The following is a 25,675-nucleotide window of genomic DNA, read 5'->3' on the forward strand; positions in this document are numbered from 1 at the left end:
TGAAAAGATAGCGTTTTCTTCTGTCCTTTTCTCAATACGTATTTCAATGTTTAATACCGTAAAATAATACATGAAAATTCAAATGTTCACAAACTTTAAAACGCTACAGAATATTTACTACTGAATATTAATAAGATATTTTTTTACTAAAATTTTTCTTAAATTCTATTCTACAAAATAGCTATCTTAGATTTTATTTTTACATTTTATTTAAAATTTAAAAATAATTAATATTTTTAATAAAATGTAAAAAAATTAATAATTGAGATATAGCTATAGACCTAACGTATAACTATTATTTAGAAAAAAAATCAATTAAAAATATTAACTGGATTAAAAGTTATTTAAGTTGTCAGTGAGTGGTGGGCCATCCTGTATGCGTTAGTCATGGTTAAATCGTTGCCCTATAAATTAAAAAAAAAAATAATACTTTAACAAATTTCCCTCCTACTTACAGGTAAGTTGTAATATTTTGTCTTGCTCTAGTAATTTTTTTGTATTTAAAATATAAATAAATAGAATAAATTGTAATGTATGAAATAATATTATTATAGAAACGCTCTCTGTACTTAAGATTTTAATCATGACAAATAACAGTACCTTTTGGATAGATGGCGCTGCTTATTATTTGAAAACAATTTTTCCTACTATTTATAAAAACACGGAAAAATAGTGTGTAAACCTTATTATCAGGTAAAGCAAGAAGACTTACAAAAGAATTAATATCATCTGACCCATTTTATCAAGTGTAATATCATATAAATGATAAATTATGTTACTTATTAACTCGAAAAATGTTATTGCTAAAAGATAAAAATTTAATAATATGAGTGTTATAAAATTTCAAATTTGTCAAAAATGTATTAGATCTAATTTATGATATTTACATATATATAAAGTTAATGTTCATATCTTTTGTTAAACTACATTGATTGACTAGTATAATACTGTAGCACAGTATTATAGTTCTAGTGTGTAATAGTATACTGTAGTACTCTAAAATTGATAACAGAATCTCTTATTAAAAATAGTCATTTGTAATAATATTTATAATGATTTAACATCGTAATAATCATAAATCGTATAGTTTAGCTTCGATGCGAAGTTGAGAAGGTATTGGTTTTACTATGATGTGTTTTTTTTTTTGTGTCTGTTACCACTTTTTCTCAGCTCTCACCGAACGGATTTCTTTCAACGATACGTCAAAAGATCACAAATTGTATCTAGTCGAAGACATTACCCTTCAAAATTGAAAAAATTTCCCTCGTTCCCCGTAAATGGGGGAAACCTCCAAAAAAATTACAAATTTAAAAATCGCTAATTTTCGAAATTTTTTCAATTTTTTTTACTAAAAACTGCCGTAACTTTTTCAAAAATACACATATCAATATAATTTTTTTTTATAGATGCTTGATGTCTTTACCTATCATTTGGTATATTTTTTTTTGTAAATTTGACCCTTTATCTGCCCACAGGGGGGGTTTTAAAATGACAACTTTTTCACAAAAAATTAACTTTTTCAACTTAACTTTTGAAAATGTTCCGGAAGGTCTGACACTTTTATATATATCTTAAATTAAAGCTTATGTAATATACTTTAATTTGAAAAAAAAAAATTTGACCTCTGGACTTGTCTTCATGGGGAAAACGGCTACCGAATGCTATTTTTATGTGAAAATTCTTGATTTTATAATTTACATTTTTTACTTTAAAGTGCTATAACTTTTTGAAAAATATATGGATCAATTCAATTTTTTATGAGAAATAATATTTTTTAATAATCTCTTTTTCATTTGACATACTATATCTTAATCAGGATATTAATAAGGAACTAGCAGATCATGTAGCTTTTGGAATAATNTAATCAGGATATTAATAAGGAACTAGCAAATCATGTATCTTTTGGAAAATACAACAATTTTTAAAATTAAACACTATTTAAAGATTTGTATCGAAGCGTTTTTTTTTTTTTTATAGTGATTTTAATCACTGTCAGTTATCATTATACTTTATCCAACTATGCCACGTCACCACCACTGTGCCGCGACCCCCCTGTGCTGGGTTTTTTTTCTTCTATTAGTGCATGAGTTCTATTTTAATAAATGAAATATTTACATCAATGTAAAAATTAAAATACAAATCATAACAAATGGATAATTTTTTATAAATTTTCAGCGAACGGTAATACCACTATAAAATTAATAAAATAAAATAAAAATTAATGAATAATCTAATAATAATTAATAATAATTATTATTACACAGTAGAAACATTACTAATTAGAGATGCTTATATATAAAATAAGAACAAAAAATAACTGAGATTGTTGATATGGAAAATTGTTGGTAAATGAGTTTAAGGAGTTTATAGTTTCAGTGTAAAAGGAACAAAGAGGAAGGATTATATTTTTTAAATCTGCAAGAAAAGAGGATATTGATTTGTTTGGTGAAGTATTTGGACTAGAGGAAGGTACTAAGACCTTATTATTACTGATAATGAATGCATAAAACTGACTAGTTGAAGAAAAGTACTGGCTAAACTATTTGCTGAATTGCTACTGAAAAGAGGAGTCTATTAGTTTTTGAGTGGTTTTAAAAATCTTGGACGCAATATAGTTTGTATATTTGGCATCTTTTATAGTATGCCGTGTTATCACTTGTGTATAAATCACATTAAGCAGAGATGATAGGTGACATTCAACATGAAGATGATTCATAAATAGAGGTTGGAATTATATTCTTTAACATATTTTTTTTGAGCGTATGTAGACATGCGGGGGTTCGAAATCTTTACAAATCGGGAAACAAAGATATCAATAGCAAAAGTTTTTTTTGCATATTTGAGAATATTTTAAGTTAAAAGAATATTTTGCTTAAAAAAGAATATTTGAGAATATTTCGATTAATTTTATGGAATTTGGATTTTTTTTGTTGCTTTGACCAAAATTATACATAATATTATACTAAATAAATTTAGTCTGTTATTTTTTAGAAAACTATGTGTAGACTTATGATTAAAATGCTTTACAAGTCATGTAAAGTAGAAATGAATTAGAAAAACATTATAAAAATAACTCTAAATATTCGTTTATCATTATAAATGATAATCATTATTATCGTGTTCCTAGAAGAGGTAGGTACAAAGATTATTGTACAACATAAATGATGTAAGTGTGTGGTTGAATTAGTTGACATTCAATCTGTCTATCGTTCTTTGTCGCTCGTCGTGTATACGTAGTATTATCATACCGAGTGTAGTTTCATTTCTTTTAGTTGTTTGTTTTTAATTACTTATTTTCCAAAATGCCGAAAACCCCACCAAGCAAATTAAAAAATTTAATTGCTCAGTGGATACTACCACTAAATAAAGATAATGTAAACTTTAAAATTGATGGGACGACTCTTTTTTGTCAACTGTGTGACAAACACATACCATGCATTAAAAAGTCTCAAATAATCCAACATGTGAACACATCATCACACCAAGAAGCTTTAAAGCGTAAGTCTAATAATCCAAAACAATTGTTTTTATCAGAATCTACATCTAAAAAAAATGTAAATGAATTCTATGAAGACCTATGTTTGAGTTTAATTGCTGCTAATATACCGTGGTATAAGCTACAAAATCCACAATTTCGAGCTTTTTTAGAAAAATATACTGGCAAACATATACCTGATGAAAGTTTATTACGAAAAAATTATCTTTCCCTTTGTTATGATAAAACTTTAACTAAAATAAAAAATGATATTGGTGAAAATAACATTTGGATCGCGGTTGATGAGACAACAGATATAAACGGTCGTTATGTTGATAATTTATTGGTTGGAATATTAAAGTCAAATCACCCAACTCGTTCTTTTCTCTTGACATGTAAAGTTTTGGAAAAAACTAACCATTCAACAGTGGCTCGAATTGTGAATGATGGATTAAAATTACTGTGGCCCTCAGGTGGAAATGATGAAAAAGTTTTGTTGATGCTCTCGGATGCTGCACCATATATGGTAAAAACTGGTCAGTCATTAAAAATATTTTACCCTAATTTAATCCACGTAACATGTGTAGCTCACATGTTTAATAGGATCGCAGAGAAGGTAAGAGAAATGTATCCAGACGTTAATAAATTAATTAACAACATAAAAAAAGTATTTTTAAAAGCTCCGTATAATGTTCAAGTGTATAAAGAAATATTACTTGACATTCCATTACCCTTTGAACCAGTTTTGACAAGATGGGGAACTTGGTTGGAAGCTGCTATATTTAATTGTGATAACTTCCAAAGTTTAAAAAAAGTTATAGAAGAATTGATAAAGCAGAAGTCTCCTAGTCAGTCTATACTTAAATGTAAAACAGTTCTTGACTTAAAATCTGTAGAAAATGACCTTATATTTATTAAGACCCATTTTCTTATGCTTATAACATGCATAAAAAATCTAGAAAAATCAAATGTGTCTCTTGTTGATTCGATAAATCTCATTGAAAATACAATTGTTAAACTTCAACAAATACCTGGAGAAAATGGAGAAAAAATTAAAATTAAAATGGATCAACTTCAACAAAAAAATCAGGGACTCTCAATTTTAAAAAACATATCAAAAGTCTTGGAGGGAAATAATGATGTACAACTTGTAGGTAATTTTCCACCTACTGTGGTTACTGATTTTCAGTATGCTCCTGTGACTTCAGTAGACGTTGAACGTTCGTTCAGTACGTACAAAAATATTTTGTCAGATCGCCGTACAAAAATGACACCAGAAAATATGGAAATGAACATAGTTGTTAATTGTTTCCAAAGAGGAGAATTCTCTTAATTAAAATTATGTCATTATTATAATTTTATCAAGCTGATAACATTTTAAGTCAGATTTTTTTAAGTTAAATTATATAATGTAATGTATTGTTTATTTGAATATAAGAAAAAAGTATTTCAGTTAATAGGTAGAATTGTACCACATTAATTAATTTTGAAATATCAGATTAAATGTTAGGTTAAGATTTTTTTGTAATAAAAGAATATTTTCAATTTCGGAGAATATTATCTTGTATATGCATATATTTTGAATATTTAACAAAAATTTTTAAAGAATATTAGAAGAATATTTTCAATTTTTTAGGAGAATATTAGCATCTTATTTTGACTATTTTAAAAGAATATTATTCCGACCTCTATTCATAAAACTCCGTGTACTTGACACAGCGGGGCGGGTATTTACAGAATGATCTCACATGACCAAATCTTGATAGTTTAAGCATTGAGGAATATCATTCCAAAAACGCGGGTTTTCAATTTATACTATTTTAATTAAATTAAATCTTCTATAAAAGATGAAAAATACAATACGCCTTTAATAAATATGATGGGAAGAAGTGTACTATTTTTAACAGTATAAAAATGATTGAAAATCGTCCATTTTTCAAAAAGTTGTTGCAGTATTAAGTGAGAATAACACAGAGGTTAGTAATAAAATTAATTTAGACTTGAAAATTGTACAAATGAATCTTACAGTATTAGTTTCTCCTTAAATGAGTATTATTGCCTATGTTCTTCTTTACATTTAACAAATAGATAACGAAACTAAAAAATAAATTTTTATTTCATTTTAATTATATAAATTAATCAAAAAATATTTCAAAATCGACAATAAAAACACAATAATATTGATAATTACTAAATTATTTTTTAAGAAACTGTGGGTTTTAAAGGTTTTTAGTTTATGATTTTAAAATGAATGCCATATTGTTTTCTTTTTTCTTATATTTGAACATTTTATATTAATAACGAATTAAAGAATAAATTTCTTATTACTAGAACGTAAAATCATACTATTAGTGTAATATTTGTATGTGTACTATATATATATATATCTATTGTTTTTTCTGATTTGAAAAATGCAAACATCTGTAATGCAACATTTGTGCTATGGTATACAAAAGTCAGCGGTAGAAGTTTTAATCAAAAAAGGATAAAACTGTTTAGAGTAATATGAAGATGAGAGACGCCAGTCAACGGGTCCTTTGGATTAATAAAAAAAGAATCAGAAGGACAATACAAAGGAATTGAGGTAAAAAAAATTGTAGAATAAGGGAAAATACAATATACATATTATATGTCTGCAAGTTAGCACAATGGTCAGAATGGTAAATCAAGTGGGTGGTCCAGGCCTTCATCGAATCATCATGTAAGAACGGTAGCCAATATTTTCAGTCCTTTACCACGATTATGTTATTCGCTAGCTATTGTATTCAATCATTTAACCATAAATTCTTCTGACTGACGATTGTCGCTATTATGTATATATATATATATATATGTATCTAAACACACGGGTACAATACTGTATTCATGTGTACAATCAAATGTTGCCGACAATAACAGCTTTACATATCCAGAATATGATAAAGATACTCAAAATAAATTATTGTAAATAGAAAATAATAATAAAGACAATCCATCGATTTATTTTTTTTATATGTATGTTATTATTGTATTATAATATTTTTTAAATTATTTTCAATTTGAGTAACTAGGCAATATTTAATAATGTTTTCAATTGATATAAAAATTAATGGAAAATTGTTTTATTTGTTTAAAGTGGAGGATCGTGAAATGAGTAAAGCACAAAAATCAGAATTGCAAAATATTCAACTTCAAAAGACTATTACTGAACACAAGAATCATGATATACAGTGTAAGGAATTGTGTAACATGCAACGCAAAGCTACTAAAATGTCACTTTATAAGCGAATGCATATGGAATCTCAAGAAGCAGAACTTGAAGCAAACATAAGCATGGTATACAAATTACAATTCTAATGTAGTTTATATTCATTTATTTAATAAAATATCACCTCTTCTTAGGCTAAGACAGAACAATCGAGACAAATCGCTTTGTTAGAACAGGAGCAAAAGATGGCACAAACAATGGCAGAATTAAAACGAAAGGAATTGGTTGAAAAAAAGAACGAGTAATTTATATCATTCACAAGTTAAAATTACTTTTCAATTTTAACAAATTATTATGCAGGAAAAAATTATTATGTGTATCTTTATTAAAGTAATCTAAAACAAAATGCGGTTTTGAACTGTAGTTTTATTCTAAATAGTTTTGGTTTAGAGTAAAAAATGAAATAAAATAAAAATAAAATTTTATTTTATTTTTTTGACTAATATTTTACCTTAATATATATTATAAAACATTATATTATCCTTTTTGTAGATTAGAAAATAGAGGAAAACTGGGTTATGAAATGTAGTAGGTTGATATTGTTGATTTGCACTACATTTCTACCAATTTATACGCCAGAAAATATCTATATCATTGATCACCATAAATTTTAAGGAACAAAAACAATTTTTTTTAGACTATTTAAATCTAAAAATATATAAGTTTCTTCTATACTGATAAATTAGTAAAAAAATTATTATTATTATTATTATTTTTTTTTTTCTAATATAAATCCAATTACAATATTCGTAAAAAAATTTCATTTTATTTTTTTTTATAGGGATCTTCAAAAAAGTATAATATAATTATTTTAAATTTAATTAATAACCACTTTTGTTTATTTAACAAAAGACAATGGGCGTATGAAAACTGTCACGAACTTCGACATTTAGAAAAACAAATAAGAACTGCATATGCAAAAAAGGAATTGTTGGCTCAAATCAAAGAAAAGGAAGCAAAAAAAATAGAAGCCAAAGTACAAGATTATTATGACGATTTGAAAATCATAGAAGTCAACGAGATTGAAAAACGAATGGAAAAAGAACTTAGTGTGAAGCAACATGAATCCAAGTTGATTTATAAAAAACAACTTGAGAAACAATGGGCAGATACAATGAATGAAAAAAACGCTCAGAAGGCTATTCAAATGCATTGCCCATTAAATTTTGGAAATTCAGAAACTAATTCCAAAGAAGATAAAATATTACAAATGAAGAATTTTAAAAAAGAAATAGATGAATGTGTACGATTAAAAAATGAATTTAAAGAATATGAACAAAATCAAATAGACATGACGGAAAAGTATAAATACTATAAAACATTTTAGACAAGCAATCAAATTTAGTTTGAACTATTTTTATTGACGTGTTTGCCTTTGTATGCGCAGGTATATCCAAAACTTCTTAGAGTATAAAAAACGTAGATCTGATGAATTGTCAAGTGAAAAAAAGATAAAACAAGAACAACGTCACAAAACTTATGAAAATGTTGCTAACAATTTAGTATCCTTAATGGTAAAAATAATATAATTAAGTAAAACAATAATTTAAAAAATTAAGTATAGTAAAGAAAAAACTTAGATAATGTTGAGGTGAGGTTTATAACAAGGCAAAATGTTCTATTTAGTTTTATATCAAAACAAACGTTCCACATAAAGTTAAACTATAGAAGATTTCGTCATTTCATGTTTTCTTTGAAAATAAATAAAGTTTTGAGTATGATTCATTTTTAAAAATTACTTGTAAAGTTATTTATGCANACAAGGCAAAATGTTCTATTTAGTTTTATATCAAAACAAACGTTCCACATAAAGTTAAACTATAGAAGATTTTGTCATTTCATGTTTTCTTTGAAAATAAATAAAGTTTTGAGTATGATTCATTTTTAAAAATTACTTGTAAAGTTATTTATGCACATGATTTAAAGGGAATTTCGACATTTTTCCAAGTAGGAAACATAGTTACTATACCTGAAATCAAAACCATATTTAAATTAATATTTTAAATATGTTTTTGATTTTAAATAATGTTGGCCAAAAACGATCAATTCTTATTGTTTACGAGTTATAACGAATATATTACAAATTTTACGAATGTCACGATCAAAAAATTAATTGAAGGCTCAGATTCGATTTATCACGAATCATTTTTGACTGCGAACTAATTAATCCGATTTCGAATTATTTGATTTCAAAAAACGAAGATTGCCACATCAAATATTTTATCAAGTTATTTATTGCAAATCCAATTTTTTTTTTCAGACAGATAAATCAGAAAATATAGACAAGAAAATTATGTTGCAAGAAGAAGAACAAAAAATTGAAGATTGGATAAAACAAAAAGCGGAATATGACAACAAAATAAATCAACGTAATGCGTTAATTAAGGAAAATAATGCACAGCTTCTTATTAAAGAGGAAAAAGAAGTCAAACAAAAAAAACAAGATAAAAATTTGGCCGAATACGTAACTAAAAAAACATAATTTAAAATAATTTTTACTTAAATTAGTAATTGAACAAATTATTAGTTTTTAAAGATTTACGAGGAAAAAAATAAACACGAAGAAATAAAAAATGATAATAAACAAAAAGCAAGTATCCAATACGGAAAAGAATTAAAGGAGATGATAGACAAGAAACATTTTGAAAATAAAGAACTTTGGATTAAAAAACAGAGTGAATATATAGAGGCTATTAAATTAGAACAACAAAGGTAAAGCATTAATAATTATATCATATTTTAACTATTTTTATTACACAGTTATTGATTAATTGGACGTAAAACTCAAAAAAAAGATTTATACAATTCGAAAGTTCAATAGAAATATAATAATCAATATTAAATAAAAACTTAAAATAGTTAAAACCAATAACGTTTATCACATTTATTTGTTACGGAACATTTGTTATAAATATGTAATTATCTCACAATATTATGAGATTATTACTAATCTTATAGTAAAATGATCTCACATAAGATCATTTTACTTTTTGTTTAATGTCATTTGCCGAAGAAAAAACAATCATTTTTATTAATTTATAAAATACACTATCACAAAATTATTATTTTATCAAGTTTTTAAAAGATGATATATAAAAAAAAAAAAATAAACTTATAAAGAGCAAAAAACAAACCTTTTTGATATAATCGGCTCATCATTTTTGGCGACACAACAAAAAAAATCCTTCAAAGTACCAATTGTAAAAAAGTCTCTAAATCCAATTTTGTGATTTACTAGCTTTTGGATATGAACCATAAATATGTATATTTTAAATTAAAATAACATTTTACAGATTGAAAGAGATCGAAAGTAAACAAAAAAACATAGTCAAACAACATGAAGCTACTTTACTTGGCTTTTTACCACCAAGCTTATTAACCAATAATTCACTTTAAAAATAAATCTACAGAGAATAATAATTTTTTTATTTTATGAGCTCAAATAAACAATAGAAGCCATTTCTCATTATTTATAATGCAGTGTTAAAAAAAATTCAACGTCCAATTTTTTAATTGATTGTGAAACGCTTATCATTCATTTTTTAAATAAAAAAAAAGTTGATAACCCAAGAGTTATTGAAATTATTTTGTTCTTAAACAAATTAAATTAATAATTAATGGTATTCATTTATAAAATAATTTTATCTTTTAAAGATCAATGGGTTATTGACTTGTTAAATTTTATTTTGATATTCTTTTAAAAATATTAACATATTTTACGAATACAACAAAAAAATATGTACTTAATCACTATTGTATTCATTTAGTTTTAATTTATATTATGCAAGTCATGATCATAAGATATCGAAAACATCACCGGGAAATAAAAAGATTCCGATGCGATTTTTTTTTTTTTTTAGATTAATTAAAAAATAATTTACTAATTTTCTAAAATTTAAATAAAGTCGTGTATCCATTGATATCCAGTTAGCTTAAATAAAATATTTTAAGTTTAATTTTGTTAAATAATAGTTTCATTTTTAAAAGCGTTCTACATAAAAATTACTCATTTGTACAGTTTAATTTTTTTTTTATATATTAAAATAGGTTATAACACTATTTAAAATTGAGTTTTAAAGAAAACTTAAATTGAGTTATTCAGCATTTAAATAAACTATTAAGAACTTACATTATAACTTTTTTACATGGGTAGTTTACATAATAGGCTAGTGGCTACATAGATTTTTTTAACTATATAACGTTTAACATTAATTAACTTATGTATTAATATGTGATATCATTATATCTCGTGATTCTCTTTTTTTAACTGTGTAAAGAGAAAAATTACAATAATTTAAAACGTTTTCCTTCCTGCCAATTTCTTGCTTTACAACCGTTACGTTTTAAAATGACAAAATAGCATTGAGTCATTGCAATCGATCGATTTTTAATTGATATTAAATATTTGAATAATATACATGGCGATTGATTTATCGTTGACCACTCGATTTTTTCTTAAATAATTCTTTGAGAATTTTTTTTTGTTTATTTAAGTAGTATTTATTTCATGATTTATAAGTAGTTATAAAACGCACATATAAAAGTGTATTTGTTACTTAAACGTATTGTAAGAAAATTTCTTTATATACTCAAGTAATAATTCAAAAATAAAATAAAACCATATTCAGAATTTATGTAACATTAATCAGTGGCGTCTATAAATTGAAGCGGAATTAATATAAATGTAAATTACTGCCGTATGAATATCTTAGTTTGAAGATACATCTGAGTAATAATTACCGTTTTTAACTAAAATATAAAGGATATAGAAACTTGATGCAGGTAAACAGTGTAGTGACAAGTCGACTGCTGTATGTACAGGTAAACGAACCGTATAGGCTACTGGTGTATAAAAGTATCCCGCAGAGTAAATCCTTAGTATTATTTTTATGTTGATGGAAGTAAAAATAATATCAGCAGTTATAGAATACAAGTGCGTCTGAAAAAATTGTTTAAAAAGATTTTATCATGTATAGGTAATTGCAAACACTCAAAATATTTTTTATGTATTTATAATTTTGAGTAATATGAATTCTATGTAAATCAAAATGTAATGTTTTTGGTGTATTGTTATTATATTTCTTAGCAAATCATTATTAACGTACTAAAAAATCAAAATAATAACAGTTGTTAAATATAATATCTAAAATCATCCAATACTGTTTACCAATGGAAAAACTGTACGTATGTAAAAATGTTAACTTGTAAATTAAATAATAATTTACTTATTAAACGTTAACTCGATAATAGAAGAAATATTTAATTGTGAACTGAAAAGGATTCCGTGTAATTGAAAGGATTGTCTTAGATTTTGTAAATTTTGACAAGCGAAAAAAGAAGATATTACTCCTTTCTTTATGATGTCTAGTCTCAATGTATGTTTTTTAGAAAAAAAAATTGACCTTTTATAGTTATAGAAATATTTGACCTTTCATGAAACTGATTAAGAAATCTCTGGAGAACATGTTAATATTTATAAATAATAACTTTAATTGCTTACATGTTATTAAAATTTAATAGTTCAATTTAAAATTGTGTAAGTAATATTTATACTATTCAAATGGCAACATTGATTAGATAATTCTACTTTATGAATGCGTGACAATTAGTATACGTATGAAAGATATACTACACTTTTTTCATTTTTGAACTACACCAATGAAATTGAGTTTATTGTACACTTTCGGATGTAGACACATTATACAGGTAATAAGTTGGATATCTGGAAAATATTCAGACGAAAAAAACATTTTTAATAATTACACTCAATTAAAAATTAATATACTAATATGTCAATTATTTTCATAGCGTATAAATTATTTTTCTTTATAAGACCATTAACATGGTTGTATTAATAATTAACATTTTTAATTTGAATTTTACAAACTTTCAATTTTAATTGGCAAACAACTTTTGAAGAGAACAAGAAAAATTGTTAGTAACACACATATTTTAAATATTTTCAATATTGCCAGAATACGAAGAACGGTTAAAAGTAGACTCGTTTCGAAACTTAATGGTTTCATTTATATAACCGAATTGATATTAAGCTTGTAATAAATAATAATTAAAATTATGCACTCGGTCACTTCAAACGGATCGATTGTACGTTATATGTGCGCCATCATTGCTGTATCATTTTTAAGATTGTGACAGCGTGGCATTATGACAGGCCGTGTGAAGGCTCGTTTGATAGTATAGGTATACATGTACACTAGTTCATGTTGCATAAGATCAAGTGGTGCTCGCCACTACTTGTCATACAGCGACGACGAAATATCAGCGGTTTACCATCTACCCGATGAATCGATTATAATTCCGTATATCTGACCACACTGACAGATCCACAGACTGGTTTAGAATGGAAAATACAAATTAAATCACCGATTTTAATAAGGTTTCATTAAAATTCAACCGCCCGTTTGTTTTAAACCAAGAACACCACCCGGTGTGTTAATACCATTAAGTGGCAAATTAAATATCAAAGTTAAACGATATATTCTAAATTAGACAGCCATAGACAATGATAAAATTGAAAACTTCTTTTATAATGAAATAGCTTCGTTTATAGCTTTTTATTTGAACGGAAAATGTTTTTTATTTTTTCACAAATCAAATTCACTGTTTCACGAATTAGAATATATTTCATTGAAATGCGTTAAATGTGCACGCGCGTGTGGTATTTCATTGAAATAATTTGTTTTGAACAAAACAATTTTTTCAAGTATTTAACTTGACTGTTTTTTAATATTCGATAAATTTTGAATTTAAAATAGTAATTTCAAATGTACATTAACGGAAAAAAGAGTTTGGGTGATAATGACACTGATGGTCTACTTATGGTGATGTCGGCGGCGTTGTATGTCTGGAAAACACGCTAATTACTCACACCGAATACTTCACACAACGCCGGCACATTCAATACAAGCGAGATAAAAAAAAGCGACTAGGCCAAACATACTATAAAAAAGTCGTTTGTAAACGCTACCGTCATACAACCCCCCCCGTATACGCACATCACGAACCAACAACCGAAACCCTATTTATTATTATTCTATAATCTATATAGCATAGCACTTTATTGTGACAGAGTAATAAATAGTGCCGCCGTCGGTAGTTGAGGATATGGTGTTCAAGAGCGTGGAACTTATCGACTCGGCTTGTAAATACAATACGGTACACGTATTATTGTTTGTCTTCTGACGTTGCCGCCACTGAATGGGACTAATACGGAAAAGCAATGCGATAATGAGCATAGCGTTCAAACAATTTAAAAAAATACTTGATCGTTAGGTGATTATTATTTTCATGTTATTCGCCAATAAACAAATTATATAATTATTAAGAAAATTCGGCGTTTTTTAAATTTTATAATAAATCGAATTGGAAATGCAAAATAGCCAAATATTTAAATAAATATTTAGTAATCGCTTCATTTCTAAATGCAACTATGTTAATACTCATATAGCTTTAATTCAAACATTCGTAAAGATTTATTATTTTATAGTTTTTTCCCTTATTTATATCAAGTCAGGAAATTTCTAAGTTTATAGCTAAATTTACCGCGTCACACGCTTGGTGAACGTTTTATTTGTCATATATTACACGACAAAAACTATGTTCTAAAAAAATAAACAACTGTAATCTAAATGGAAACGACAATTAAATATCATATAATGATAAAATTTAAAAGATCATTGGAGGTGGTCGAGCGACCGTTGGTAGGTCTTTGCCATCGGATCCGTATCTTTTCTGAACAACGTGTGACGTTTTGGTGACAGTGACGACCACCGGCGCCGGGACTGGCTCTTTCTCATCCGTCTCTGTACCTGTCATAGTTGTCGGTGCACAACCTCCGAGACAGAAGATCGGCTTGGGCGTTGTTCAGATTGTTAGTGAGTAGAAAAGGTTTGAGTTTGTAACTGAGCACTGCAGCTCACCGTTAATGCATCTTTATTATTTTTGTAAAAAAAGTAAATATATGTAAAATTTACTTTGTCACGTGTTCTACAATCGTTTTATTGTCCGTCTGACTATTTTTCCTGTTGTTGAATTTGTACAAGAATTTCAAAAAAAGTACTTTAAATGATTCTTATTGTGTACTGAGCATATATTGTCAGACAAATACGCGCTGCGTCGAGTATTCTAGACTTTTAGAAGCTCTGTACTTTTGAGTTAAAAATAAGGTTCTATTTTGTGGTCTGCTGAATTTTACGATGTTATTTTACGTATTCAAAACGCAATCTCATGTGTACTTTTGTATTCAGGTAATAGAATGGCGAGAATGCGAAATCTTGTAAGTTTTTTTTATCATTATCTTCCTTTCGTGTGGATTTCTGTTTGAAATACAAAGACATTCTGTTCTAAAACTTACAATGATATATTCAAATTTACATAACGTTAAATGTAATAAACAAGATGTATTGATCGTACGAAAATTGTTTGAATTTTCTAATTTAATTGGTGATTGCTTAAAAAGCAACATCGTCTAACTAACTCTTGTCGATTTTACGCAAGAGCATTGTTATAGTTTTCTGCGAAATTAATATCTGTTTAGGTAAAATTAGTACCTGTTATGAGTTTTTTTTTTTTTTTATTAGATTAGCATGCTATCTATTGATTTTATCGAGAATCCAAGCCCATTAGTCGATTTCTCGCGAAATTTTACATAAAATAGTACTGCTAACACTTTAACCAAAAGATGAGATAGCCGATGTTGCTTTTTAAGCGACGAAGTATCGTTTTGATCATTTCCATAGATAGTTTGGCCTAATTAGAAAATATATTAGTTTAATTAAACATGCATGTAATTTAATGTGTTTTAAAACATTGATAAATTCTTAATAATTTCTTACTGTGCGTATTAAACAAAGTAATACGTTACTTGAAGTGCACACGTTGCATTAAGATAACATTATAAAGATACCTGAAAAAATACTCGGAGGTGTATGTGTACTTTGAAGGTAAAAATCGCAGACTTGTTTAAAATATAGCGTCTCATTAAGTATAGCAAAAATGATTTATTCAGTTATCTTTGTATTCATATTTTAAGTAAAATAAATATTAATTTAATAATCCACGAATAAATGTAATTTTCCAAAACATACACGTCTACACAAATTTATACTTTAGCTGTGTAATGAATGCAATTTAATATCATAACTATTTCAAAGTTCAACCTAAAGCTATAAATAAACAAATAGACACTGCTGCGTCAGTGAAAACTTTCTATGCTATTTACCGTTGAAGACAAAGTATTAATATTAATATTATTAATACTGTGCCAACTTTGCAGAGTTGATTAGCTATTTAGCTTCTAACTGTATAAATAGAATTTAATTGTGCATTTGAGCATAATACTCCCTGATAGCAATGGTATATTTCTATTTATTGCTATTAAAATATATCTAGAACATAACCAGAATAATTAAAAATATTATTAAATTAACAGCGAATATTACGTTCTCATAGAATATGAAAAATATATTAATAAAATATTATAAAAACTGTAAGTTTGGACAGAATATTTTTTAATACTTACATATATATAAACATAAAAGTATAGTATATGGTACAAGTGAAACACGTCTAACTGACAACTGTAATAACTTTCGATACACTTAACATTTCCAAAAACAACATTTTTTTCAAAATTTTATAATAGTCCATTTTTAACACATTCCTACCAAAAATCATTAATGGGTTGACAACAATTTTAGGACGAGTAGTTATTGAATTACAATCATTTTAATACATAGAGTGGATATCTAGCGCGTGTTGGTACAGCTCGTAGAAGTGCATATTTATAACAAGTACTACACGCACATTACGCACCCAATCTATTGTTTTAAAATGTTTGTGTCACAATATTACTCGTCCTTAAATTTCTATTAATCATTTTTGTAAAAAAAAAAAAAATGCAATATATGACTACATAAAAATTTAAAAATATTTTAAATTAAACATTTCTTAAAATGTTTTTTGTTGTAGAAACAAATAACACAAAATATCATTTTAACGCAGTCTAAGAAAAAAAAATCTAAAAAAAAAATACTATGAAATGTTAATTGTGTCAAAAGTTATAATAGTTATCAGTAGATCAAATTCCCCTGTAGTTAATATCCTTGATAGTAATTAGAAAATAATATTATAAAAACATTATTATAACATAATTTTGATGTAAATATTATCAGGTATTATAATATTGATAAATTTTTTTTACTGTTTCCTTTTAGTTACATAATTTTCTTAATTTAACACTCATGAAATAATATATCACGAGTGTATATATTATATTTTATATTTATTCCTTATACCTTATAGTGGTGACATTTAACTTTTTTGAAATGACAGCGTATATAATAATTAGTTCAAATATTTGAAGACTGACTAAGAAAATTATTAGTATTTTAACTGGGTAGTATAGACCTGCGTTTAATAGCAACAATGGAGTTTTTGCTGTCCCTACTTTGCCTTGCTTAATATAATTAAGTCGATTAAAATTAACACTTAGTAGAGAAAACGGCAATTTACTTAAATCAAGGACTCAGTGTATATAATATAAAATAATCTACTTTCAACCAACTAGATTTATAAGCATCCAAATTGAAAATTAAAAAGTTAGTTAATCAATTAAATCGACTTGGTTGTCCCCACAAAAAAATAAAAAACTAATAACTTTCTTTCCCCCTAATATAACATTCTAATAAAATTAGAAAAGATTATGTGAATTGTAACTGAAATTTAAAAATCATTTTCCAAGATACTAAAAATGAATTTGATAAAAATTGAGGAATTACATTATATAAATATTTCAAAGTAAATATTCTACATTTATTATCATTAAAAATTTTCCAACAAACATTTAAAAATTCATTTTATAGGACGTTGTAGAAATATTTTTAGTTCAATTCTCTGTAACAAATTCTCAAAATGTATAAAGAAAATAAAAACTTTTATTTGATGTGAATATTGTGAAATTATTTCAAACCGAATTTTTTTTTTTTGTTCACGAGATATTCTTAAAATATTTGCCTGAGAATATTTTTAAAAAGTATTTCGTAGGAATATTTTGATAGTATTAATTTATCTAAATTGCCTAGTGGTTTTAATAGAAATAATTGTTAACGGACTTATTGTACTATGATAAATCATAGTAAAACGTGTGCACAGTGTTATAGAAAATAGTTAATGTTAGACGTACATAATTTAGATAAAAAGTGATAACACAAATAGATATTATTCAAAATAGAGTTAATGAACACAGTGCAATTCGTATTGCCGTTGCTACCGGACGCTCTCGGTCGTAATTGTTGTCGCCTCGACCGCCTCTGTTCACTCGGTTGGAAGTAATTGGTCCGAATCGTACGGCCAATGACGTTGTCGGGTCCTGCCGACTGTTCCGCCGCCGCCGTCCTATGCACTGGCATTGCAACTCATAGTGCACAACACAATACGGAAGCGTCGATGTGGATCATGTCTGCTTTTTACAAAGCGCCGGGCGACTATTTTTTCATCATTATTGTTGTTCATCGTCTTATTATGATTATTGTTATTATTCACCGTAAAATCACCGCAAATTACACACGGTACGGAACGCCACCGACGGATGACAAAAGGATCCGCGCAGTCGGTAAAAACTAAAATTAAACGGTCGTGGTACAACAAAAGATATCGTATCCAACATGCACATATAATACCTTGTGGTTCCGCTGAGATTTCAAAGATCCCGACATTTTAATTCCAAGTACAATTATCACTCTTCAAGAAAAAAAAAACATAATCGATACAACGGATATTTTTTCTTTTGAAAGTAAATGCATTTAAAAGATTTTAGGCAATGTTCATATACAACTCTTTTTCAATAGCGAAAACTATTTATTTTTTTATTTTCATTTTAAGTGATTTAAATATCTATAAAAGTATACAAAACAGAAATTCAAAATGGACTTATGACCTTTAACCCGCGCACCCCATCCATTTTGTCTTTACTAAACTGATATTAAGGTATTTACTTCAATTAAAAAGTTGGTTAAAGTTAGTTAACTGACTTTTTCATTTAGACTTGCAGTGTAAAACAGTAACATACGTAGGAGAGCTAATGGGACCACAGGTGCAACTAGATTAAATTTTAATTGTATTTTCCCCTACAAAGGACGTATTATATATTGAAATATGAATAAATTTCCAAATTTCTAGGGGTCTAAAACCTATATAGTACCCCATGGCGCCTTTGACTATAACCCACATAATTGATGTGGGCGTAAAATGTAATAGAGCAGAATAGAATAAAGAATTATCATGAAATTAAACAAAAGTTAAAAGAAATTTTTTTATCGTCGGTAAAAAAATATACTACATTTTATAAATTTTAATTTTTACATTAGTGTAAAATTATTTTACATTAACATTTTTATTGAGCCCGTCCAACTAGCTTTTATAAGCATTTCTACAGAGTTAAATATTTTAAAAAATCACCCTGTAGGAGTCACTAGGATTAAAAAACCCTAATCGATTTTTTTTACAATATTATTTTTTTAACATAATTACTTTTGTTAGTTTTCATATATTTCTTGATTTATAAATTGTTATCTACTTTATCTCTCGTACCTTTTAAGGATTTCGACTTTATTATTTTAGATGCCAGTTTACATATTTAACTACATTATTGGAATGATCCAAAAAATCCCATACGTCAGTACGATATTTGTAATATATTGTTTTCTTAATTTCACACAAATCTAGTTTAATTTTGACATAAATTATCAAAATATTGTACATACATATAACATTTTTATTACTATTTATTCAAATGTTCTCTTATATTGTGTATGGGTTAAAAACTACCAATACATGTATGTGAAAATTCGATCATTTTTTTTAACAGTGCAACCTATAAAATAAAATTTCAACTAATTAAGAATACGATTGGCGATAACAATTTTATACCTATTTTTCGGGAGGTTATTACTATTTTGTAATATTGATTGGAAGTGATGTGCGAATATGACAACGTTTATCATTCGATATTTCTCGGCCGCAACCCTCTTCCTCTTTAGGTATAAAAATGCTGAAACTTTCAAAGTACCGGTTCAAAAGTTGTTATTGACCAGTCATATTCTTAATTAGTGCATTTAAGAATTTTATAAACTATTAAAATATATATGTTGTGATTTAAAACAATTCTTAATAGTTAATCAAGAAATGTATGAACTATCAAATCGTAAAAAGAAAAATGTTTAATATAATTATGATTTTAAGAGAAATCGAGTGACAAGCGTCAAAAGATTTAGCCCGCGCAATAAAAACTCATATGATTAATGTGGCGAAAATATTTTCTTTACGATTTTAAATACTACTACTCAAAATAAACACAACTAAATACGAAAACTTTTTATTCTAAATATATAATTTAGAACTTAATTTATGTCGTACCACATATAAATAAATTTAAAACCCGATAAAAAATTGTAGCCACTTGATCTCTCTTTAGTCAACTGCGTACGGGTTAGCATATCTTTAACGGTAGCTACACATCTCGAAAATTACTATAAGTCGGTCACCTTATGGTTCATAATTAAATATTTACAACTAAAGAGATTCGTGTTTATAAATATGCACCTGTATACATGACTATTGATATTCTTCGTATTTATCGTTCATAACATTTTGTTATTGAAAAATAATCTCTCACTTGAAACACGTGTCTAAAATGTGACAATTAAAATTTAAAAAAACATCCACTTTACTTACACCTGCTCAGTCCAATGAAACCAAGAGGGTTTTCACTTAAAAATTGTTTTATTTTACTTTTTTTATAAAATTTAAAAAACTTATTTTCTATTTGAAAAAAAATTACAAAATCGAATTTCAAAACCAAGCGAAATATTATATTTCTCTTGTGATCCAAAACAGAATTGCATACATAAGCGGTTGTAGAGAATACGTTATAAAAATCAAGGTGAACACAATGATAATTCACTTATAGATCGCTCGTGTGCAGTGTAAAAAATGTTGTTTTTCTCTTAGAGCGATAGTGCGGTTCATTTAACTCGACCGAGTTGGTACTTCATTAAAGTCTGGTGAAAGTATACACTTTGCAGATGATCACAATAGTTTTCGAAATGTACCGTAGCTTTTCTGTCATTAGCCGTACACAAGTTACCTGCCACGTTATTACAGCAACACCTCCGGTGAATGCAACGCGAAAGTGCTAATATCTTTATGCCCCAAAAATTATATACAAAAATTTAAGAGAAACTGCTTCGAGTTCTTCGCAGACACACAAATGCCGCCGACGTTATTAATATTATGCTCCGGTTAACTCGTGTGTTGCGAGGTGTTCATAATTCGGATGCGTGTGCTGTTGCACTAATGGCATGGGAAATAGGAAGAGGGGAACGTCCGCGGTGGTGTTTCTGATCGCAGGGAAACACATTACGTGTCGTTGACTCATTTGGACCGCGTGTACTGTATTGTCTTGTATCAGTTACCAATACATATAGTTAGGAGGTATAACTGCATTTCTTCACGATCCAATGCACACTCCATTCGATATCATTACATTCTGTACACGTTGTACTGTGTACCAAACGGCTTACTAATCACGATTGCTGCAACATTATAATACGGCGTCCAACTGATATTGAACAGACAGCCGTGTTCGATTCGAAATAACATAAAAAACATCTCTGTTGTCTCTCACATTTTCGTTATTAACACCAACGGCACCTTTAATCGTAACACTTCTTTTTATTGCCACTTGAGACTACATAAAATATAAGTAAATTCAATGTTTTTTTCCACACGTAGAGTAGTGGAAACGTAATTTTTGGAAACATAAAAGGAAAACGGTGGAAAACTAGAATAATAACAGATTATATTTGAAATACNTCGACACGCAGAGTAGTGGAAACGTAATTTTTGGAAACATAAAAGGAAAACGGTGGAAAACTAGAATAATAACAGATTATATTTGAAATACATTTGTGTGTGACTCGGAGTTGTTTTTCTTGCAGTTTGAACGTAAATTTGATAAACCATAACGTTAGAAAAACTACTCGGTTTTTTAAAACGAAATGTATACGAACAGCAATATTTAGATTTCTATAGAAACAATACTTGCAGATGGATTTCCACGCCGTTATTATTAATGACGACGGGAAAAGTTGCTGATAAATCAAATTATAAGAATCGAAAGTCGATTTGGGAGGGGATGAGACGATCTAATTGAGACGACGAATCGTTTATAATGATCGCGTGATTTGATTACAATTAATATTGCTCGATGAAATATTATTACCATTTGGTTTCTGCGCGCGGACGGGTGACGGCGCAAGGGACGCGGTTTGGCGCTGCCACCCGAGCGCGCGGCGGACACAAGGGCTCCGTAGACGGACTCCGCCCACCGATGGGGTTCCTGACGGGGCGGGGTGGAGTTTGTCGGGCGCGCGCTAGTGCCAGCCGAAGAGCAGCGCGTATGCCCGCGAGACACCACCGCGGACCAGACGTACGCAGTCGTGTGGATTGAACCGTACACACAGTCCGTCTCGGTTGATCGCCTCTCTCTCCAACCGACACAAACTGTAACGTCAAACGAGTGTGTACGCGTATAGGTATGTGCGAACGCGAAAAATACAACGAATCCAAAACAACAGTCGAGTCCCGCCGATTTTCCGAGAAATAATTTTGACTGTTTGCTGCCAACTTCGAGTTGCGCTTCGGCCGCTTGCGGATCGCCAACACTGTCGTGGTATTGCTGTTACCGTTAAAAAAAATAATAATAACCAGTAGTCCAGTGGTCGGCTCGTGCACAGCACCCGCAGTGTATAAAAACAATATAAGTACGCTATTAGTATACCAACGGTATCCAAAGTTGTAACCGAACGTGGTAACGTGATAACGGCAACGAATGCGTCGAGGGTCAACGCATTAAATCGTCAGACCTTTTACTGGTAAGTCAGACATGTATTTTCCTATATATTTTTATGTTGGCTTCATTAAGCGAGCACGCGATAACTAATTAGTTTCTCCGCGAGCACCGTCGATTTTACTCATTCCGATTATTTTCCCATGTCGATGATATCGTCTTCGCGAATGTATGTCTATGAAAACGATCAACATGTAAGTATACTTACACTACGTCCGTTTACCGAGTACCTAAATAGATTGAATTTCCATCCGCGCCATTAATATTATATGGTTCGTTCGTTTGGTGCACGTTTACCTAACCGTTAAATTATCATCAAACTAAAACGTGTCATTTCACAAATATTATTATTGATTAATTAAATGATCTCGATAAAAACCCTAAATATTTTCTCCGAGTAATTGGATAAGTTTTACGTTGATTAAAAAGTTTGTTACAACAACACGCCATTAATAAAATATTGTACATTCAAACGATTAAAACTTAAATTTTATGAATAAACAGACGTACTTTGATATTTGGAAATAATCTAATATTTTTGAGCGATTATATAAGTATTAAAATATCGGTATTATTTTCATATTTGAGTTTAACGAACAAACCATTTTTCTATTAAACTTTATTATACTCAAGATTCAAATTTAAAATTTTAAATAATTTTAATTCGGTAATTTTATCACAAAGTTGAAACAATGTACAGAAATGCAATTTAATTAATCGCTCGTCGCAAGGTTATAATATCAGACTAACAATAGAGGTGACTGTTTAAAATTCTTAGTAACAAACTAAGAATTTTAAACTATGTTTTCTTTAAACTTATATCAAAGCTATAAATACTTCGAAAATGTTCATACTTTTGAATATATTTAGAGGAAACCTGTGGTTAAAGTCAAAAGTTATTTTTGTTATATTTTGCAATGTTTATAATTATAGTTTTAAATAAATTTATCTTTATTAATTACTAAGAAAAAATCAGCTTCATCGTGGATAACTTTCATAAATTTTCTTTAAATTTCCATAATTTATCAATCCGTTTTAATAATTCGAAATAAATTTAACTAAATTTCTATATACGCACGTCTTGATCAAACTAAAAGTGAATTAAAAATGGTTAAATCCTTAAATCTTTTTAAAAAGCTTTTGTTTATTTTCTAAAAAAATGTTTACGAATATTAATTATATATTTATAGTATGTTTTTTTATCCTTGACGACAGAAAATTAGTGAATAAATAAATAATAATTAACCAGAAAAATAATATAAATTTGTAGCCAACACATAACATAAATAAATAAACACTGGACATGCAGAAATACATTTAGTTATATAAATTTAGATATTCATATATTTAATTGTTTTTCTACATTCAATATTTACATTAGCAGAATTTTTTTTTGAGTTATAATCAGTTAAAATATTATCAGTTTTTTCAAGTTTAAAAATTCAATTACTTAATTTCTTAACTTCTACGGTACCAATAAAAAATCATCCAAAGCCTCAAAAGTAAATTTGTTCGAATAAATATATGAAAATTATGCAGTCTAATAAGAAAAATGAACTTCCATAAATTCAATACGTGTAGTTTTTTACTCCACACTTATTTCGTTTTAGTTCATCTATGAAAATGCATTTTATATATCTAATAATTGACGAAGAAAATTCAGTATTCAGGCAGTTATGTTAACATCATATTTACGCAAATGTATCTTATCTTAAACTTTTCTGCAAGCTAAAAAATAAAAGTTTACTTCATTAATTATTTATTTTTGCATTAATATTTATTAAATTGTTAAGTTCTATGTGAATTCATCAGAATGGATACACTTATTAAAATTTTCCGCTCCATTGCCATGGCCTTACACTACAGAAAAATTGCTATGTATTCATACTATCAATTTACATGTCTCAACATTTAACGTTAGCCGTAGGTCTTGTTCTGTTTTTGTTATCACTAATTTTACAAAGTTGAAACCGATTATCGTCAATTCAGTAATTGAATGTACAATTAAGTGTACAGGTACTATCACAACACTTAATGAGGTAGCGTAGTTATTTATTATCTTGTTTAGTCTAGACTGTAGACACTGTGTCTGCAACCTTAGACACGAAGGAAACTGATATATAACACCTAAATATCATTTAAACAGTTACTTTTTGTTTCATCAATAATTGATTTTCAACAATTAAAAAAATATGAACAGAAAAAAAAATTTTTATTTATTTTTCAATTCTTGTCAAAATAATACACTTTACGCTTTTATTTTGTGTTCTGTTTTTACACTGCAAACAAGAAAACTTCCCAACTTAAACACATACATATTATTTGTCAAAAATAAAAATAAAAACTATATAGTAATAATTTAAGAACTTGATTACTCCATTAAAATTATAAATAGAAGATTCAGTTTTTCAATATACTAGTATAATAATTAAAAAATTTTTGTATTGTATAGATATATTTTTTCTTAATATTTTATACAATTAAACGACTTTAAAAGTTTTAAATATTACTTGAAAAAATTTTAGATTTCCATTAAAATCATAAATAATATAACTACCTAAATGAATTTTATGTATAAATATAAAGTTCCTTATATTGTTGATTTTTTAAAAATTATCGTATCGATATTATTAAGAGGTCCGTTTTATAAATCAGTCTGAAAAAAATTCTGGTATGTGATCTTTGCAATTTGTTTTACAAACTTCAAAACATTATTTTATTTCCTTAGAATGTATAGTTAATTATTTTAATTTCTTATATTGCAATTAATGGATCTACAATTTGTATACTGTATAAACTGTATTATTCAGTGTAATATTTTCTCATGGTATACACAAAAAATGTAATAGTTTATTTTAGTAGTTGAAAATGAAATTTTATGTTAATTTTATATACGAAGTTTATAAGAACTAAATTATACAATCGAAATTTCTTTACAAAATAGTTTTAACACAAAACCAGACGTAAAACATCTAGAGTTCGCTTATTTGTTCAGTCTTTGTAACTTTGAAATAATTACACTTAA

The 25,675-nt window shown here is 27.4% G+C and overlaps 3 protein-coding genes across 6 annotated transcripts in view; all 3 read left to right on the forward strand.

Moving 5' to 3' along the window:
• The window catches only part of LOC126896731 (uncharacterized), a 395,864-nt gene that overhangs the window by 344,721 nt on the left and 25,468 nt on the right, over positions 1–25,675 (forward strand). The gene's annotated exons all lie outside the window — the stretch shown is intronic.
• On the forward strand, positions 6,015–10,118 carry LOC126894016 (meiosis-specific nuclear structural protein 1-like). Its single transcript, XM_050664642.1, has 8 exons — positions 6,015–6,059; positions 6,591–6,790; positions 6,857–6,963; positions 7,575–8,024; positions 8,110–8,236; positions 8,983–9,186; positions 9,250–9,434; positions 10,016–10,118. Exons 2-8 carry the CDS (start codon positions 6,605–6,607, stop codon positions 10,116–10,118), a joined length of 1,362 nt encoding a protein of 453 aa, XP_050520599.1. The 5' UTR covers positions 6,015–6,059; positions 6,591–6,604.
• Positions 18,002–25,675, forward strand: part of LOC126896722 (paired box protein Pax-6-like) — a 31,242-nt gene continuing 23,568 nt past the window's right edge. Inside the window, exon 1 of one of the 4 annotated variants that reach the window (XM_050669746.1) lies at positions 18,002–18,534. Coding sequence is in view for 1 of the 4 variants with exons in the window: in XM_050669744.1 (XP_050525701.1) it covers positions 22,794–22,844 (51 nt within the window). In the remaining 3 variants the exon portion in view is untranslated. Of the gene's footprint in view, positions 18,535–21,627; positions 22,676–22,696; positions 22,845–25,675 lie in introns of those variants that run through there. The other 3 variants (XM_050669748.1, XM_050669745.1, XM_050669744.1) reach the window with 3 other exon arrangements.

Source organism: Daktulosphaira vitifoliae, unplaced genomic scaffold, assembly GCF_025091365.1.
Source record: "Daktulosphaira vitifoliae isolate Bord-2020 unplaced genomic scaffold, ASM2509136v1 Scaffold_1, whole genome shotgun sequence".
In the NCBI taxonomy this organism is placed as follows: domain Eukaryota; kingdom Metazoa; phylum Arthropoda; class Insecta; order Hemiptera; family Phylloxeridae; genus Daktulosphaira; species Daktulosphaira vitifoliae.